General features: G+C 43.6%; 1 protein-coding gene across 2 annotated transcripts in view; it reads right to left on the bottom strand.

Annotated features, from left to right (window-relative positions):
- The window catches only part of SEPTIN9 (septin 9), a 492,973-nt gene that overhangs the window by 377,480 nt on the left and 96,068 nt on the right, over positions 1-19,425 (bottom strand). Inside the window, exon 1 of one of the 2 annotated variants that reach the window (XM_082272027.1) lies at positions 1,424-1,993. The exons of the other annotated variant lie outside the window; for it this stretch is intronic. Coding sequence (XP_082128153.1) covers positions 1,424-1,445 — 22 coding nt within the window. The 5' untranslated portion in view covers positions 1,446-1,993. Of the gene's footprint in view, positions 1-1,423; positions 1,994-19,425 lie in introns of those variants that run through there. 2 annotated transcript variants of the gene reach the window in all.

The following is a 19,425-nucleotide window of genomic DNA, read 5'->3' as shown; positions in this document are numbered from 1 at the left end:
ATACCTCTTAAATATCCAAAATAATGTTGACAAGAGAAGAAAACCATCAAAAAATGCCCAGACGATGACACAGAGATGATGTAGACTGTGACAAGGTCTGCTCTACTACAGCACGATGGTCTCCAGTTTTATCTGCTCACGTGGCAGCAAAATCTGGACCTCCCCTTAAAAAAAAACCCTTTAACCACTGGAAAGTTACTTGTGACAGTGTTATACTTTGGAATAGAGATGTAACTTGAACGCCCTTAACCGACATCAGCAAGTAAATAGAAGCACGTTTGGCTAGAGAAAAGAAAATCCTTGTTGGTATGGTCTGGAGTAGGTTACACTGGTCAGCAGTCAAACAGAAGCAGCATTGTAGATCCTGGAGTGTGCAGTCCTACTCAGCACGCCTATATTCTGTAGCATGTTCAAGCGTAATGCCAAGTCGTAGCTGGCAGAGCAAGCAAATTTGTTTTTCTAAAAGGCTGGTCACTAAAAAAACACTATTTCATCTAGAGCAGGGATCCTCAAACTACGGCCCTCCAGCTGTTGCGGAACTACACATCCCATGAGGCATTGTAAAGCTCTAACATTCACAGACATGACTAGGCATGATGGGAGTTGTAGTTCCCAAACAACTGGAGGACCATAGTTTCGAAGACCCCTGATCTGTAGTTCCCAAACAACTGGAGGACCATAGTTTCGAAGACCCCTAATCTAGAGTCTAAAATTCCCCGGCTTTATATCCTAGTTACCAAGAGCCACGAGGAAGTTAGGAGGTGCCATAAGAACAGGAAGAAACTGTGGAGGACTGAACTTTGAGAGGGGAGGGCTGCCGAATACAATAGATTACCAGATGATGAAGGATTTCTGTAGGTGGGCAAGGCACAAGCAAAACAAAAAGATTTTTGATATGACAGCAGTCCACCTGCATGCCATATGCATATCCTTCATTACTTCATCCATTCAGCTCCAAACTCTCTTACAGGAAATGTTCACAGTCTAATGATGTACCAATGTGAATGGCAAGAACACATAGGGGTTGATTTACTGAAACTAGAGAGTGAAAATGTGGTGCAGCCGTGCAGGATAGCCAATCAGCTTCTAACTTCAGCTTGTTCAATTAGGCTTTGACAAAAAAAAAACCTTGAAGCTGATTGGTTTCTATTCACAGATGCACCAGATTTTGCACTCTATCAACCCCATAGAGATTTGACTTTGACAACTACTTTAAATTTAAAGGGCATGACAGTTCCTTAGAAAAGTATTAGATTCACATTGCATACCAGAATACGGATACAACAGAAGTTATAAAATGTACAATAGTGATTTACTCTACGTGTAACCCTATTTCATGCCAAAAGGTTCCATCTTATAAGGAGAATTAGGGTTTAAAGAATACAAAAAGCAACAAAATGAAATTGTGAATAATATTTCTTACCTGAAATGCGCTCCTTGTCCATCACTCCCCCAGCATCAGTTTATCTGCAGTCCAGCCTCTCTGCCCCTGTTTGGGAGGTGGTAACCCTCTCTGTCCTCCTCCTTCCACTCCCTCGGTCCCCTTTTTCTTTTTTTTTTTTTCTCTTCTCTTGTAGTTCCTTGTCTCACGTTTTCCCTTTTTCGCTCCCTCCTTCTACTTTTCTCATTCACCCTCTAATGTACTCTCCACTCTGATCTCACTTAAGCGTTGCCTTATCTCCTCCCTCTTCAACGGTCTTCTATCCAGCTTTCCTTTGTCTGTATCTTCACAATTTTCTCTTCCCAAGTCTGGTCTCTCACTCTTTTTCTATTCCGTCAGGCTGTCACTGCCCTCTTTCTAAGTACTTCTCTATTTCCTTCCCTCCTCCTTCCTATTTTATCTTTTAGCCATTCATTTCCTCTCCTCTCACTTCTTTCAGCTTGACTATTTTAGCTCTATAAAATGGTTTATTTCACAAGACTCGTGGATCGCTCTTTCTTGCTGCTGACTTTCCTATTTTGAGCGCTGTCATCTCTTCTACATGCACTTTGCCTTTAACCCAATTCCTGCTCTCTCAGCTCTGCTGTTGATTTTGAAGTTAACAATCTCTTCTTTCTTGCACATCCAGGGCACTGCGCTTCTCTGGCTGCCCTAATGCGTGAACATAGCTGTCGTCATTGTCCTCACCCTCAGCTGCTTCAGATGTTATAAGCATGTGCTTGTCAGATGCTCGGTGGCATCCTCCTTCTCAAGTAAAAAGCATTTCATTTATCACAGTTTAGTTAGTTGTCTTAACTCATTATTTTTAACTTTTTGCAAGCTTTAAACATCTTCTATTATGCAGTGCAAAGCCCAAGAGGTTATGGGAATGAGATAATGGTTGAAAGAAGAGGTAATAGCTGTCAGTTCCAGTTTTATTTAAACTAAAAATAGACTGGTTATGTCCTAAAGTTACCAGCTTTACTGCCAGATCTACATCTGAGTATACACATATTTAATTACAATGATAATATACTGTATATCTTGCCACCCTGCCTTATATTGGTTGTAAACCCTTACATCATAGGTATCAAACACAAGGCCCGGGGGCTGAATCTGGTCCGCCAGGCAATTTCATGTAGCCCTCACACCGATCCTGCAGCTACAGCACCCCCCTCATCTCTGTCCTCACCATGTTTTAGCAATCGGCAGCAGAGAGGAGGATATAACTCATCCGCCAGGTCTTGTGCTTCTCATATCCAATCCCCCACGCAGTCTCGGCAGTCAGTAGCAGAGAGGAGGACAGAATTGCTCCTAGAGACCTTGCACCTCAATGTGGCATGCTCTAATCTCCACCTCCCCTGGTCTCAGCATTCAGTAGACTCTGGCAGCTGACTCCAGCCTTCCTCTGGTCCTCCTCCAGACCCTGCATTCTCTGCTTCAGTGCTCTACCCCTAGCTTATTCCTGGCAGCAGCACATGGTAAGGGGGGTGCATTGTGATGTGAGTGTGGGGGACCCATGATTTCTGATGGTGGGGGGAGCTCCTGACATCTGATTTTAGGTGGGGGTGTGGGGTGCTCTGGACATCTAGTCTTACCTATGCAACCGGCCCTTTGAGGGCAACCATAATGCTGATGTGGCCCGCAAAGAAATCGAGTTTGACACCCCTGCCTTACATATACCCAGTGAAGTGACTGGCTCAAGTGATACACAGAGATGAAACAAATCCTCCAACATAAATTGTACCTATTTGCAGTCTTCTCTTCTCTACATCCATTCAAAGTGCTACATTTGTAAAGCTTCTCTAAACGTTCATAAAATGGGGGCGGAGAGCTAAAATTACACTCTGAAGGGCTCAGTGAGGAGAGTTCTGAGAGCTGATTGGAGAGAAAGAACACGCCCCCTCTTGACACAGCTCACAGAAATAGAGCTGAGGCTATCAATCTGCTGGAGGTCCCTCCCCTGTCACCTGTTTTCTCTTGGTGCCATTAAAACTTTTTAGAAGTGATTCATGCTGCTAGCAGAGGAACAGGGCAGTGGACAGAAATTACTCTAAGAATGAATGAAATGATGCATAACCAGAGGCAATCTTGACATTTAGTGCTCCTAATTGAGGCAAGTACACACTATAGAGCAGCGATATGCAAACTGTGGCCCTCCAGCTGTTGCAAAACTACAAGTCCCATCATGCTTCTATCTCTGGGTGTCATGCTTGTGGCTGTCCAAGTTTTGGTATACCTCATGGGAATTGTAATTCTGCAACAGCTGGAGGGCCCACAGTTTGCATATCCCTTCTATAGAGGGATATGCTTTGTTCATATTTCATGTCTCAGGTTTACAACCTCATATATCTAGGTACATTCATAAATTGGGTTTCAGCCAAAGGAGGTGCTACAGCCAGCACAAGCAAAAAAAGATGTGCTTTTATTTCCCAATATGCACTTGGTCCCCCTGGGGATTCTACAAAGCTTTAGCAAGTTCTGGTGATACTTCTAGTTTAATCCAAACCTGTCATAGTTAGAAGAAATTAACACAAACATGTAATGAGATGATGCATAGCCAGACACAATCTTGACACTTAGTGCTCTTAATTGAAACATGTACACACTATAGAAGGATATGCGTTGTTCATATTTCATGTATGAGATTCAAGCAGGGGAATCCCATCAAATTTAGTAAGGCCTGGCTGTATCCAGTTAGCGCTTAACTGAAAAGCAACAGAGCTGGACTATGAATATTTGTGCCTCTGACCAACCAGTAGAAGATTTGTTGCCAGCAGTGGTGCTTGCTGGAGGAGGATATAAATATTCGGGTTAACCAGGAAAAAAAAAGGGTATTTCCTTCCAGTCTTAGTGAGCTTCGGGATACGTGCTGCCAGTGCTGCTAACCTCCTAGGTCACCTGTCTAGGAAGGGCTACACAGATCTGAACCTCTCCTGCCTGGAATGGAGGAAGCTATATTTAAACTGGAGTACTAGAGTAAAGAATTTCTGCCAGAGGATAGTTTTGAGCAGTTGGAGACTGGCAGAGGACTGCTAATTAGCTTGGAGAATGAATAAAGTCCTCTACTCGCCCACCAAGGTACTGCTAAATTACCAAAATGACAATCTTGGCTAAAGCTGGCAGTAGAGACTGTAGTCTGTGCAGACTTGTGTTTTGGGTATCTAATGATCTAAACCCTCTCTCTCTTTGGTCAATTGCTGCAAATAAATAAAATACCATTTTGCAGAAGTGGAGCACAATCAGCAGCGTGGACCACAAGGAGGATCTTGCAGTGGACTGTCCCTCAGAATACTCACTGCTAGAGCAGGGCTATGGACCCTGCTCAGTTCTTGATGACATCAGGACCCTAGCCTACTAGAGTGCAAGGACTGGTATAGCTGCAGGGAAAAGCAGAGGATCAGGTAAGTCAATTTACTCTTATTATTCCCCTAGACATAAGCAACTAACTCTTGCAGTGCTGGCACAGCCCACTGCAAGGAGCTGGGCTTTAACATGTTCAAGTGTATTTGCCATGTTCGGGACTGGGTAGGCTTACATATACTTTTGAGTAGAAGTTTCAACAGAAAGCTTTGTTGATCATCCTCCTATTCTTTTGGGGAAATTATACTTTGCATATTGCACTTTGTCCTGTTTCACTGTCGATGCTGAGATATCATGGCGGACAGAAGTAGATGAATACCAAATTAGATGCAACGTCACAGATGAATGAAGATGTTGCACAGTATAACTAGTAGGTGTCTATTCTTTCTACTTATACAAGGTTTCTTTATGACACATCTAATGCACTAATACACAGAGGAGAGGGGTGGTGGCTGGTGCTGTGCTGTAGCTACCCCATAGGAACATCTATAAATTGGGTTTCTGCCTGGGGAGGTGCTACAGCCAACACAAGCAAAAAAAAAAAAAGATGTGCTTTTATTTCCTTCCCACAGCACAGATCTGCATAGGCTATAGTGCTAGATGCATTTCATCCCTCAGGGGATTCTACAAGGCTATAGCAAATTCTGGTGATCCTTCTAGCTTAATCCAAATTGTTCACAGTTACAAGAAATTAACACTATTGAAATGATGCATAACCAGACTGAATCTTGACTGTTCTGGTAAAAATTGAGCTTGGTTCCTCCCTTCTCCCAAAACTTTTCTATTGCATTATTTATTTTATAGGTGATCCTATTGGTTAAAAGGACAATTTACAAAGAGTAAATAGGCAATCTAATTTTATGCAATTCAAGTCTGTGCTGCTTGTGAAGGCTTAACCTCACCTACTACTAGGTGGGAGCATTGTCACCAGGACAGGAAGTGAGAGGAAATCTCTCTATTGGGGCACTGGACAGCAGCAAAACCCTAACAAAGATTCTAACCTATCCCCACTCTACTCAAAGCTAAAACAAAGAAAACACTTTTGGCTGGACTTGCACATTAAGTTTCCAGGATCTACAAAACACTGAAATATAAATTCAAAGTGGCCTGATACTTCTATGAAAGCAGAAATGGAGATTCTATAGCACTACCCTATTTCCCTGGTGTCATAAGAAGAGGAAGCAGCTGGGGGCCAAGAAGAGTTGAAAATCTTGTCTTGAGTTGACCCCAGACAGCAGTATGCTGCCTATGACACAATTCTTGCCTTGCCACGTGGTAGGAAAGGCTCTATGTATGGCTCAAACATAACTCCTGCAGTAGATCAATATTCAATTGGCAACACATACTGATATTTCACATACTACAGCTGCAAAACTCTAGCCTTCAAAACACATCGGAGAATGGTGTAAGCTGGAAGTCCTCCAGTGCACAAGACTGCACATATTAAATCAAATTTTAACTCTTTGGTTAACTTTGCTTTATACCAAGGGGCTGCTTTATGGTTAAAGGAAAAAATCATGCAAAGAAATCATAGGCTGTTGACCTTAACAACTAAACCATTAGGTCACATTCACACCATAATGCACGAAAATGTGCCTTTCCCACAGTGCATGAGATAGATGCACCCCAAATGCATCTAGCAAACACGGTGTGTTTGTGGCCACCAAACCGCATGGTAGTGCAGTACAGTTTGGTGTGGCACAATTTGTAAAAGACATGCCTGCTTTACCATTTGCGTGTTCCTGTACGTTTGGCAGCCCATTAAAATCAATGGAATGTGTGGGAACGCGCAAAACGCACACGTGCATGTGCGCGTTCTGGTGTGAACCAGCCCTTGCTTAATTTAGTTTCATACAAACTTTATTGAGTTTTGAAGAAGTACAGAGAACCACTGTGTATCCCACGGCAGGCTTAACATCAACAAAGATGAAAAGATACATATAAAGATACAATGCTTCAGAACCTTAGGACCCTTTCAGATGAAGGGTCCGCTCAGGTCTACCTGTCAGTTTTTTAGGTGGCATGATGAGACTTCTCCTTCACCCCTCTGGACTTGTGTCCGTTAACACCCGCCTACATCTCTCCGATCCGGTCCGCTAAAAAAAAAAAAAAATGGAAGGGGATTTGACGCTCGATATCTAGGCAGATCAGGATAGGAGGGCAGTCTGTTTTAGTGATAGACCGATATCGTTTTTTTATTACCCAATATTTTCGTACATTTTTTTTTTTTTTACAGGTACTCTTATGGAGGGATCTGGGGGTCTAAAAGACCCCAAACCCCTCCTCTGCACTTAAAAGCATTCAAAACTCCAAGTTTGGCTGTTTTGAATGCTGTAAATTTTTTTAATTTGGCGCCAGTACCCGGAACTGATGTCATGTCATCACGTCCGGGTTTTTACATGGAGACCCGATCAGAGCCAAATGCGGCTTTAATCGGGTCTTCACTTCGGCGGCTGTGCAGGCTGGTTGCCCGGGTCTCCCGGTGGGACGGGAGACCCGGACGAGCCGCGGAAGCCCCCCCTCCCTCTCCTTGTAATGACAGCCGAGCGGCTTCTCAGCCTCATCGGTTGTCATTACAAGATGCCAGTACCGGGGTGATACCGCTAGCTGCAGGTATCACTCCGGTACAGGCACTTTCCCAAAATATCGGCAATATCGGTCATGTCAGGAGCTGATTCCGATATATAATCGGCCCCCGATATATCGGCTTTGCCGATAATCTGTCGATCCCTAGTCTGTTTACACCTGACCGCCCAGAGAGCAAAACAGACTCAGTCTCTGTTCACTATGCATAAATTGACCTGTCACCTGCCACTCTGTTCTGCTCAGTAGGGGACAGATCCCCTGCTAATCCAATAGAGTGTGCCCAATGTGAAAGGGGCCTTATGCATGAAAAGGACCATAATCCAATCAGACATATGAATCGGGTACAGGTATCATTATCAGCCATCTAAATTAATATATTGTGTACAAGACACTGGAAAACAAAAACAACAGGAATTTTGATACCTACGGATAATTGCAACCTTTTTTTTACGCTCATTAATCCACACTATATTTAAAAGCTAAATGGCAGGCAAACAGCTATTTCGGTCCACCTTATCCTGAGATTTACACAGCTCTGCCACAAAGCACCACCCTGTCTGACAAAGCAGGAGACCTGTTTTTCCACTGCTGAACTATCGGTTTGTGATCTTGTCATATATGTGCATGCGCAGCTCAGTTTACATTTCTGGCTCACTGCCAGTGTGCCAGGCCAATGACTGCTGTGTGTCTGTGAGACTGACGTCAACCATGCTGGCCCATCAAGACGTACCATGACCAGCACCCTGAATAAGCCATTAAGAAGCTGTGGGCACCACTGAGGGACCTCATGCCCGTTGGACTGTTGAAGTAGACGTACTTTTTCCTGACTTTAGTTCCACTTTATGTAACGTTCACAGGTCTCATCCCCAGCCTGTAACTGGATAGTGAAAGAAGAAACAGCACACAGATGAGATCATCTTCCTGTCACTCTGCTCTCTCCTCCTATCAGCATGCGTCTTGTTAGCACACAAGCACTGCAGCACAGTTGGCCGGCAGCTTTTGCTGTTTCTGTCTCTCTCAGTCAGAGCTCAGAGTCCGCAAGAGGCTGGTGCCAAGTTCAATCCAGGTAGTTACATTACTTATTGCAATAAAAAATACATTTAATTATGTATGAAGATATTTCTGTATTATTTACAGTGTCTCACAAAAGTGAGTACACCCCTCACATTTTTGTAAATATTTTATTATATCTTTTCATATGACAACACTGAAGAAATGACACCTTGCTACAATGTAAAGTAGTGAGTGTACAGCTTGTATAACAGTGTAAAATTGCTGTGCCCTCAAAATAACTCAACACACAGCCATTAATGACTAAACCCCTGGCAGCAAAAGTGAGTACACCCCTGAGTTAAAATGTCCAAATTGGGCCCAAAGTTTAAAAATGTTGTGTGGCCTCCATTATTTTCCAGCACTGCCTTAACCCTCTTGGGCATGGAGTTCACCAGAGCTTCACAGGTTACCACTGGAGTCCTCTTCCACTCCTCTATGATGACATCACAGAGCTGGTGGATGTTAGAGACCTTGTGCTCTTCCACCTTCCATTTGAGTATGCCCCACAGATGCTCAATGGGGTTTAGGTTTGGAGACATGCTTGGTCACTCTATCACCTTTACCCTCAGCTTCTATAGCAAGGCAGTGGACGACTTGGAGGTGTGTTTGGGATCCTTATCATGTTGGAATACTGCCCTGCGGCCCAGTCTGCGAAGGGAGGAGATCATGCTCTGCTTCAGTATGTCACAGTACATGTTGGCATTTATGGTTCCCTCAATGAACTGTGGCTACACAGTTCCAGGAGCACTCATGTAGCCCCAGACCATGACACTCCCACCACCATGCTTGACTGTAGGCAAGACACACTTGTCTTTGAACTCCTTACCTGGTTGCCGCCACACACGCTTGACAACATCTGAACCAAGTAAGTTTATCTTAACCTCAAACCACAGGTCATGGTTCCAGTAATCCATGTCCTTAGTCTGCTTGTCTTCAGCAAACTGTTTGCGGACTTTCTTGTGCATCATCTTTAGGAGAGGCTTCCTTCTGGGACGACAGCCATGCAGAGTAATTTGATGCAGTGTGCGACGTATGGTCTGAGCACTGACAGGTTGACCCCCCCACCCCTTCAACCTCTGCAGCAATGCTGGCAGCACTCATACGTCTATTTCCCAAAGACAACCTCTGGATATGACGCTGAGCACATGCATTCAACTCCTTTGTTCGACCATGGCAAGGCCTGTTCTGAGTGGAACCTGTCCTGATTAACCGCTGTAAGGTCTTGGTCAATGTGCTGCAGCTCAGTTTCAGGGTCTTGGCAATCTTCTTATAGCCTAGGCCGTCTTTATGTAGAGCAACTATTTTTTTTCAGATCCTCAAAGAGTTCTTTGCCATGAGCTGCCATGTTGAACTTCCAGGGGCCAGTATGAAAGGGTGAGGGCGATAACACCAAATTTAAAACACCTGCTCCCCATTCACACCAGGGACCTTGTAACACTAATGAGTCACATGACAAATGGCTAATTGGGCCCAATGTGGACATTTTCACTTAGGGGTGTACTCACTTTTGTTGCCAGCAGTTTAGACATTAATGGCTGTGTGTTGAGTTATTTTGAGGGGACAGCAAATTTACACTGTTAGTGCCGGTTCACACTAGTACGACTTGTCAGCCTGACAAGTCGTGGACCGTCGCGGTCCATTGTGTAGTACAGGAACGGTTCTAATAGGAGCAACACAAGTCGCTCCGACTTAGAAAAAGGGTCCTGTACTACTTCGGGGCGACCTGGAGCGACTTGCATAGATATTCATTTTATGAAGTCCGTGCAAGTTGCGCCGAAGTCGCGGTGTACGTGCAGTGTGAACCGGCACTTATACAAGCTGTTCACTCACTACTTTACATTGTAGCAAAGTGCCATTTCTTCAGTGTTGTCACATGAAAGGATATAATAAAATAATTACAAAACTGTGAGGGGTGTACTCACTTTTGTAAGATACTGTATGTGCCTGGAGTTCAGCTTTAAAACACCGAAGTGACAATTCATATTATGCAAAAAGTTTGCACAAAGTAAGCAGTGAGTTCTGAAACTGATAATTCTTTCTGCTGTTACCATGGAAACATGCAGGATATAAAGAACAGTGGTAAGTAACACAGCTCTCAATTTCCTCCTACAGACAATGTAGAGTTGGTGGGGTGATTATCAGCTAGAGACCTGCAACACTGAGCTGTTAAAACAAAACACCAAAGGGCACCTTACAGAGGAACACTGCTGTACATTTCTTGGAGCCTGTAATGGCACCAACATATTATACAAAAAAAAAAAAAAAAGAATATATATATATATTTTTTTTAACATCATATGGTAATCAGTAGGAAACTTTTTTTCTTGTTCATCCACCATGTTGACAAATCTTTAAAAATTCTCAATGAAAGCAAGTTCTGACTTACGCAACGCTGTATTTGAAATTAGCCTGTAGCTGGCGCAAGCATACATCCTTTATGGTTTGCAGAATTCCAAAAAAAGGCTATAATTGAGCTGGAACATATCATTTGTAGAGTTCTGATCTCCATGAAAAAAAAATCTCTACTCCTTGTCTAGTCTACAAGACAAAGAAGTGCTACATACGAGTCTTCTATACTCATCTAAGGCTGGACTCCAGGAAGATTTTAAAAAATGAATGCACTTGTGTATTCATTAATGGATCCTTAAAATGTGTTTAAAAAAAAAAAAAGCAAACAGTATAAGTACCTTAATCTGATTTAGCACCAACATCTTGCAGTCACTGAACAGCAGAGCTCGGACTAGGAAAGTAAGAAGCAGCACAAGGGTCAGTTGTGTTGCAGTGCAAGGGGCATGATAAAAGGAGTAGTAGGAAGCAGAGTGGCAATGGGATGAGCTCATCAGTCTCCTGCTTTGTCTTTGCTGTCCAGTCAATGGTTGGTGGAGAGCCATTGACTGGACACTGTTAGTGTTAATTAACTGCAGCAATAATGGACAGAATAAGCTTTGCCTGCCAGTCAGAGCCGGTGCTAGACTATTTTGCACCCTAGGCAAGACCAGCTCCTTGCACCCCCCCAAAAAAAACTGTACACGTTGCCCCCCTTCCTGTACATAATGCCCCCCCTTTTAACCCCACTCTCCCCTTCCTGTATACACTGCCCCCTTTAATCCTACACCCCCCTTCCTGCGCACACTGCCCTTCTTTAATGCTACACCCCCCCTTCCTGCACACACTACCCCCCTTTAACCCTACACCCTCTTCATATACACACTGCCCCCCTTTAACCCTACACCCCCCTTCATTTACACACTGCCCCCCCTTTTAACCATACACCCCCTTCCCTGGCCCTGCTGCCAGTATTAATTTTGTTGAACCCATACGTTTTCTGAAACACCACAATGAGTAAATGTATTCAGGTAGTCATTAGTCATTTAGGAAGTCATTACCCTGTGTAAGCTCTGACATCTCTGACACAGAGCTTACATTTGGCTAGAGTTTCCAGCTCCAAGAAATAAATGGCATGGTGGGGAAGCACAGCACTACCTGCATGAACTTCGTATGTCCTCCCTGTGCCTGCGTCGGTTTCCTCCAGGTATTTCTGATTTCTCCCACACTCCAAAGACTTGCTGGTAGGTTAATCGGCTCCTATCTAAATTGGCCCTAGTATGTGTATGTATAAATCTGCGTTAGGGACCTTAGATTCTAAGCTCCTATAGGGCAGGGACTGATGTGAATGTACAATATATATATATATATATATATATATATGTAAAGTGCTGCGTAATTTGATGGCGCTATATAAGTACCTGTAATAAATGAATAAATGATTGGTAGGCTTCTGATGACATCAGCACTGTGCATAACAGTTTCACATGATCAGGAGCCAATAGGCATTAGGCATTACGTCCCATTTAAAACACCGCCTCCTGCTGGGGTTAAGTGCAAATATTGTAGCAAAATGTCACAAAATTTGACTTCTAAGTCCCGGTTCACACTTCTGCGATGCGGGAAACCTGCCATATGCGATACGCAGGGGGTGTCAATTAAAAGTTAACGACACCCCCAGTTGAGATCGCATATTGCAGTGTGATCTGCATATTCACACAGAATCGGATCGCACAAGTGTGAAGCACCATGCGATCCGATTCTGCTGTGGATAAAAAAAGGGTCATGTGCGTGTTTAGTGCGATTGCAGTGCGAATGCAGCCATACAAACTCTATGGCTGAAATTTGCACCGCACAGAGATCGCATGTAATTTACTCCAGTCGGATCACACAAGTGTGAACCACCATGCGATCCGATTCTGCTGTGGATAAAAAAAGGGTCATGTGCGTGTTTAGTGCGATTGCAGTGCGAATTCAGCCATACAAACTGTATGGCTGAAATTTGCACCGCACAGAGATCGCATGTAATTTAGGAGCAGTGCGCTCCGAATTACATGCGATCTCTGTGATCACACTAATGTGAACCGGCCCTAAGGGTCCTTTCACACGGACGGTCCGTATTTTTGTTCTGCTCATTGACTTTTTTCTTTTTAAACGGACACGGATGCACTTTTGGAGGGTCCGTTCCGTATGTCCGTTTTTCATCCATCCGTTTGCGGATGAAAAACGGACATAATGTATGTCTATGGGATGACACCGCTGACATCCGTTTTTGCGTCCGTTCCGTTTTTTAAATGGAAGGAAAATAGGGTTCTCTTCCGTCTTAAAAAACGGAACTGAACGAAATGGACGCAAAACGGATGTCAGCGGATGGTCATCCACTGACATCTGCAATCCCATAGACATACATTATGTCCGTTTTTCATCCGCAAACGGATGGGACGAGAAATGGACATACGGACCACCCATGTAAAGGGACCCTAAAAGGCAAGTGTACTTTAAAATCATCCATGTGGGCAAACTCGCACAGGCATATGGCAAAATACGCCCAGGTGAACAAGGCCTTACACAGCAGATTCCACCACATATCTATGACGTAAACAGAGCACTTAGAAAACAAGTGTGCCTTTGCATCAAGTCTGCGGTGGTCTATGCAGATCAATGCAGCCTGATGGGCATGGTGTGAATGAGCCCTTTTACTGTAATCTATCACAAGGTGGTTCAGTTCGAATTTCTCCTACAGAACATCCAATACTGCTAGGTATGGCAGCTGTGTCTGTGGGGTAAAGAGTTAAGCTTCCATTATTCTGAGAGTTTCTTTCTGCCTGGCACACCTCATCTGACCTCCGAGCATTCCACGCCAGGGTCAGCTCCAGACTTAACTCTCTTTCATCACCTCATCCCTTCTTGTTTTTCTCAGTTTAATATTCATCCCCTTTTCAACAACCCTTACTGTTCAGATTTGTTTTCCAGCCTCCCGCCTCCATCTATCTGCCCTGAATCTCTTGGTCGCCAACAGCCCGTGTACCTGTCACTGGATATGTGCCAGCTCCCAGCTAGTACCCCATTGCCCTACTTGCCTGGAATACCTCCTTACTCTGTCACAACGTGTGGTTGCTATCTCTTTTCTTATATTAAACTCCTAGATCTCTCCTTGGGATGGCTTCATAAAAGCTGGAGGGGAAAAATGTGCATTTGTTGTTTAAGGAAACTATTCGGATATTAAAAGTTAAACTCCAGTAACTTTCTCATTTTTATTTTTAATTCCTCTCAATTTCTAACTACACTCATCAAGCTCTAGCACTGTCTCTGGTTTCCACATTGGTCCACAGCTGGCAGTGCACTGTCATGTCCATTGTACCCAACCTGTCACATACAGTATACATCCTCTAGGGGGCACATCATCGCGCAGGCTGGGCTTCACAGTACACCAGGACTGAGCAGTGCTCACACATCATTATGTGGTTCCGCTCAGTTCTAGAAGAATGTCCGTCCCTAATGCCAGCAGAGGAAAAATGCTTTGATGTCTCCAGGTTGGCTAGAACAGTGGTCCTTAACCCTGGTCCTCAGGGCCCACTAACAGGCCAGATTTTAAGTATTACCTTGGGGAGATGCAGACTAGAGTATTGCAATCACTGAACAGCAAATGGGATCATCTGTGATGTAGTTTAGTTATCTTGCAAACCTGGCCTGTTAGTGGGCCCCGAAGACCGGGGTTAAGGACCACTGGGCTAGAAGACTCCTGGGAAGTAGTTAGTGAAGCAGTGATCTATTGTTTATGTCTGGTCAGTGCTGTCTAAGCTGGGTGTTTGATTTTCCTACCTGCTTCTGGAAGAAGCTTCCAGAATACAGTGGGGAAAATAAATATTTGATCAACTGCAGATTTTGTAAGTTTTCCCACTTACAAAGAATTAAGGGTCTATAGTTTTTACCATAGGTGTATTTTAAATGATAAAGACATAATATCAACCAAAAATCCAGAAACAAGCACATGATAACAAATGTTACAAATTGTTAGAAATTATGTTGCAGTTCAGTGAGTAAAATAAATATTTTAAGCCCTTAATGTCAAGCACAGAGGTAAGACGTTTCTTGTAGTAGGTTACCAGGTTTGCACACATCTCAGGAGGGATTTTGGTCAACTCTTCTTTACAGATCTTCTCTAAATCCTTAAGGTTTCTTGACTGTCGCTTGGCAACTCAAAGTTTTAGCTCCCCCCATAAATTTTCTATAGGAGTAAGGTCTGTAGACTGGTTAGGCCACTTCATGACCTTAATGTGCTTCTTCTTGGGCCACTCTTATGTTGCCTTGGCAGTATTGTTTGGGTCATTGTCATGCTAGAAGACCCATCCAAGACCCATTTTCAGTGTTCTGGCTGAGGAAAGAAGGTTCTCATCCAAGATTTTGCAATACACGGCCCTGTCCATTAACTCCTCAATGCGGCAAATTCGGCCTGTACCTTTAGCAGAGAAACAGCCCCAAAGCAAAATGTTTCCACCTCAGTGCTTGACTGTAGGGATGGTGTTCTTAGGGTCATAGTCAGCATTTTTTTTCCTCCAAATATGGCGAGTCGAGTTCATGCCAAAGAGCTCAATTTTGGTCTCATCTGATGACAGCATTTTCTCCCTACCCTTCTCTGAATCATTTAGATGTTCATGGGAAAACTTCAGACAGACCTGTACATGTGCCTTCCTGAGAAGGGGGACCTTGCAGGTGCTGCAAGGTTTAGATCCATGGTGGCATAATGTGTTACCAATGTTTTTGAGCCTTGAGATCATTCACAAGCGCTTTGCGTGTAGTTTTGGGTTGATCCCTCACTTTTCTCATGATCATCCTTACCCCATGAGGCAAAATCTTGCATGGAGCTCCAGACCGAGGGCGCTCCAACAGTTGTCTCTTTCTCACCAAGCTTCTTGCTGATGGTCTTGCAGCCTATTCCAGCCTTGTGCAGGTCTACAATCTTTTCCCTAAGGTCCTTTGACAACTCTTTGGTCTTGTCCATGATAGTGAGGTTTAAATGGAAGAAAGAGATTCTGTAGACAGGTGTCTTTTATACACATTATGAGTTGTCATTAGGAGCGCCTTCTTAAATTGACAGGACTAATCTGTGTGCCACATGAGCACATACCATAGCCAAATTGTGGGAGCCAGAATTATTGTTGGTTGATAGGGGATCAAATACTTATTTTACTCACTGAACTGCAACTCAATGTATAACATTTGTATGATGTGATTTTTTCTGGATTTTTTGGCTGATATTTTGTCTCTATCATTTAAAATACACATATGATAACAATTATAGACCCTTAATTTCTTTGTATGTGGGCCATACTTACAAAATCTGAACGGGATTAAACAACTATTTTCACTACTATATAGAGCGAGGAGGATCAAGTATGCAGTTATGAATATTTATCATGCCTCAGCCAATCTCTGAAAGGGGGGCATCCAGAAGGTGGCTGAGGAGGGGATAAATGTTTGGGAGGCTTGGCCAGAGTATTCTTTCCTCTTCAGGGAGGATTGCAGTTTTCTTGGGACTGCTGCTACTGGAAGGCTAGTGTGAGAGAAGATTTGCAGTTTGCTGTGCAGCTGCTGAACTGAGGGCCTGGGCAAGATTTGCTAAAGGATTTCTGCTGGAGGATATCACCTGGGACTCTGGTCTGCAGTCTCCCTCACTCAATTTAGTCAAATTGAAGATGGGTGACAGACAGCTCTCCAAGGATATTGTTAGTAAGAAGTTGTTTGGGATCCCAGGTGTGCATGTGCCAGAGGGAGTCAAGTACCAGGAGTTACAGTATGGGCTGGGTCTGTTCTTATAGTGAAGAAAAAAAAGTTCTTCCTGATGATTCCTGATATCGTTTTGAAGTATCCCAATAATGTGACATGTCTAGGTCTATGTCTAGGTTTATATTTCCATATTACCCTGAAACCACAAAAGAAACCCACTGGTTTGTGTTGGCGCCAGGAGCTGCCCATCACTACTCATGAGCCCCCATACTGCATTGTTAATGTCAGTGTCATAGCTTGCCATCTGCTAATATCTCACCCCATTTCCTTACTCAGGTCTTTCTCCTATTCTAAGGGATATGTGCATTTTATAGTTGTTATATTATTATCAATATTTGGTATATTCTGTTGCCTAATGTCACCGTTCACCCTCATTTCAACCTTTCTTTTCTCGTGTCAATGATTTCCCCTCTCTCCAAGGCCGTTCTCTCCCAACTCTCCATCCTCCGTCCTTAATCTTCCTCTGCTCACCCCTCCCCGTTCCTTCTTTTCTTTCACTCTCTCAATTCTCCACCTTTTTATTCCTGTCGCCAGCTCAGCAAAGTTATAACCGGCCTGTTGTCTAAGGGATAGCTTTAAAGTCATGCCTGCCAATTAAAGAACAGTGCCCCAATTACATACATCAACTGCTTAAAGCATTACAATGCCCATTAGTGTTAATCCAATACCTTCCTTATATAAAACTGCAGAGTACATATTCTATTATGTTTTTGTATGGGATTCTACGCAGCCCTCCCCTCTCTGAAAAAGCTGGTTATCCAGCCCAAAGCATTGCACAGGCTGCCAATGTGTAATACATTGTTACAGTGAGGGATCCTGCTGTACCTGTTAGCAATTATACTATTCCATTGCTAACTCCTTGGCCAGAATGCAGGGATTACATTGGGTGCTTGCTATTTAACCCATCCAACACTGAGCCAAATGCAAGAACACGCCGCAAGACATTGTGGCGGGAAGGGTTCATCTGGATTGAAGTAGAATTACATAGCCTGACCTTACCAGACAAATGCAGACACCTAGAATCCATTTTCTGTTGTTACACCTGCAGAGAGTTATATTAAATCACCAAAATCCATATTTAGTTGGGGGACTTCTTACGACCTTGGAAGTCTCCCTTTGCCTTGAAATAAGTCACTAGGTCAGATTTTCCTGGTTAAAGCCAGACGTATATGGTAGTTATCCAGAAAACAGAATAAACTTGGCCGCATTAAATATGAGAAAAAGGATTAAAGCCCAACTCCAGCCAAAACATTTTCATTACGTTCTAGATCATGGGTGTCCAACCTTTACAATGTGTGTAAAGAAATTTTCTCGGGCCGCATATAAAATATATACTACAGTTAAGGTATATAAGTAATAAAATGCCGCCGCGCCCTTCCCGCATGCCCATCCAATGCAGCTTCACCAGTGCGTGCCCAGCCAATGCAGCCTGATCAGTGCCCATCCAATGCAGCCTCACAAGTGCATGCCCATCCAATGCAGCCTGATCAGTGCCCATCCAATGTAGCCTCATCAGTGTGTGCCCATCCAATGCGGTCTGCAATGAAGAGAGAGGACAGCCGCTGGATTACAAAGAGCAGGGATCTCCCGCTTACCCGTTGACCGCTGTCATACGAAGTCCTGCCTCCTGGACCGGCTCCTATGATAGACGTCACCAATGTGCTGTTTATCACTGACAGAGGCTCCGAGGCAGCCTCTGCCTACAGTTAGTTGGAAGCCGCTGTGGCCGTGCCCCGATTCGACTTCCTTCCTCCCCAGCAAAAAAAAAAATAATTGTCAGGGGGCAGTGGGCCGCATTGCCTGTGGTTCTGGGCCGCAGGTTGGACATGCCTGTTCTAGATAGAGTGGGGAAGCGTTTAAAGCTGAATCCCAGGAACAAAACAGTTTTGGGCTATTATGTTGTGTAAAATTAAGTGACCTCTAATCACGGGTGTCCCATGTTTGGCTGCAACTCCTTTCGGTAAAACAGATTTTTTCATTCAGCCTCCACAGTACTGTAAGCGTCTGGAGCTGAGACCTGTAGATCCAGCTGATCATATCAGGCTGCTTGTTGTACATGACCTCCATTCAGAAAGGACCAGGTCTTCTTTTTACCAATGCTTGGTGTGATTGGAGGAGGGGAGATCATGAGGCCAATCTGCCCCTCTTCCAATCACAGGAATCCTTGCATCCAGTATATATTTTTGAGCCATAGTTTTAAAAGTAACTCTTGGCAACCTGGACTGAAGTGTATGATAGTAAAATGCAGAAGCAGAGATTAGCTTCTGTAAAAACACATGTCATGATGATCAGCAGATCCAGAGACATTGCCAGTTGAAGTTACATATGAATATGACCTTTACCTGTAAAAGTTGCTCTTGGCCCTGCCCCCTCCCACTTTCTAGGCCCCCCTCTATAGGTCAGTGAAGTCACCAATTATATTATTTGATAGCCACTTTGGTGCTGCACCCTCCTGCCCTTTGACTAAGGCTGGCCATACATTATACAACTTCCTTGTACAATTTTCCTTTATATTTACCAAAACCATATAATAGGCCAAACCTAAACACTTTCAATTTGTATGCAATCAGGCAGGCATTTGCACTACATAGTTGAAGGTAAATCTAAAGGAAATTGAATAGGAAAATTGTATAATGTATGGCCAGCTTTAGAGTCTAGGTTGCAGGTGTCCGATCATAATCAATTTTAAAACTTCAGAGGATTAGAGTGTATGTAAACATAGATCTATTTTTATTGGGTAGCTGGCCTCTGGAGTGATCATACTAATTACCCCTCAGACTATTTGAACCCCAGAAAAAAGAGGTTGGCTTTGATGATATAGAAATTTGAATAACATTTGCAGCCATGCTGAAATTATGGAAACTGGGTAAAGAAGATCAGTTTCTCTCATA

This window comes from Pelophylax lessonae (assembly GCF_965119305.1).
Source record: "Pelophylax lessonae genome assembly, chromosome: 11".
NCBI classification, from domain to species: Eukaryota; Metazoa; Chordata; class Amphibia; order Anura; family Ranidae; genus Pelophylax; species Pelophylax lessonae.
The sequence above is the reverse complement of the archived record's forward strand: the minus strand, read 5'-3'. Positions and strand labels throughout refer to the sequence as shown.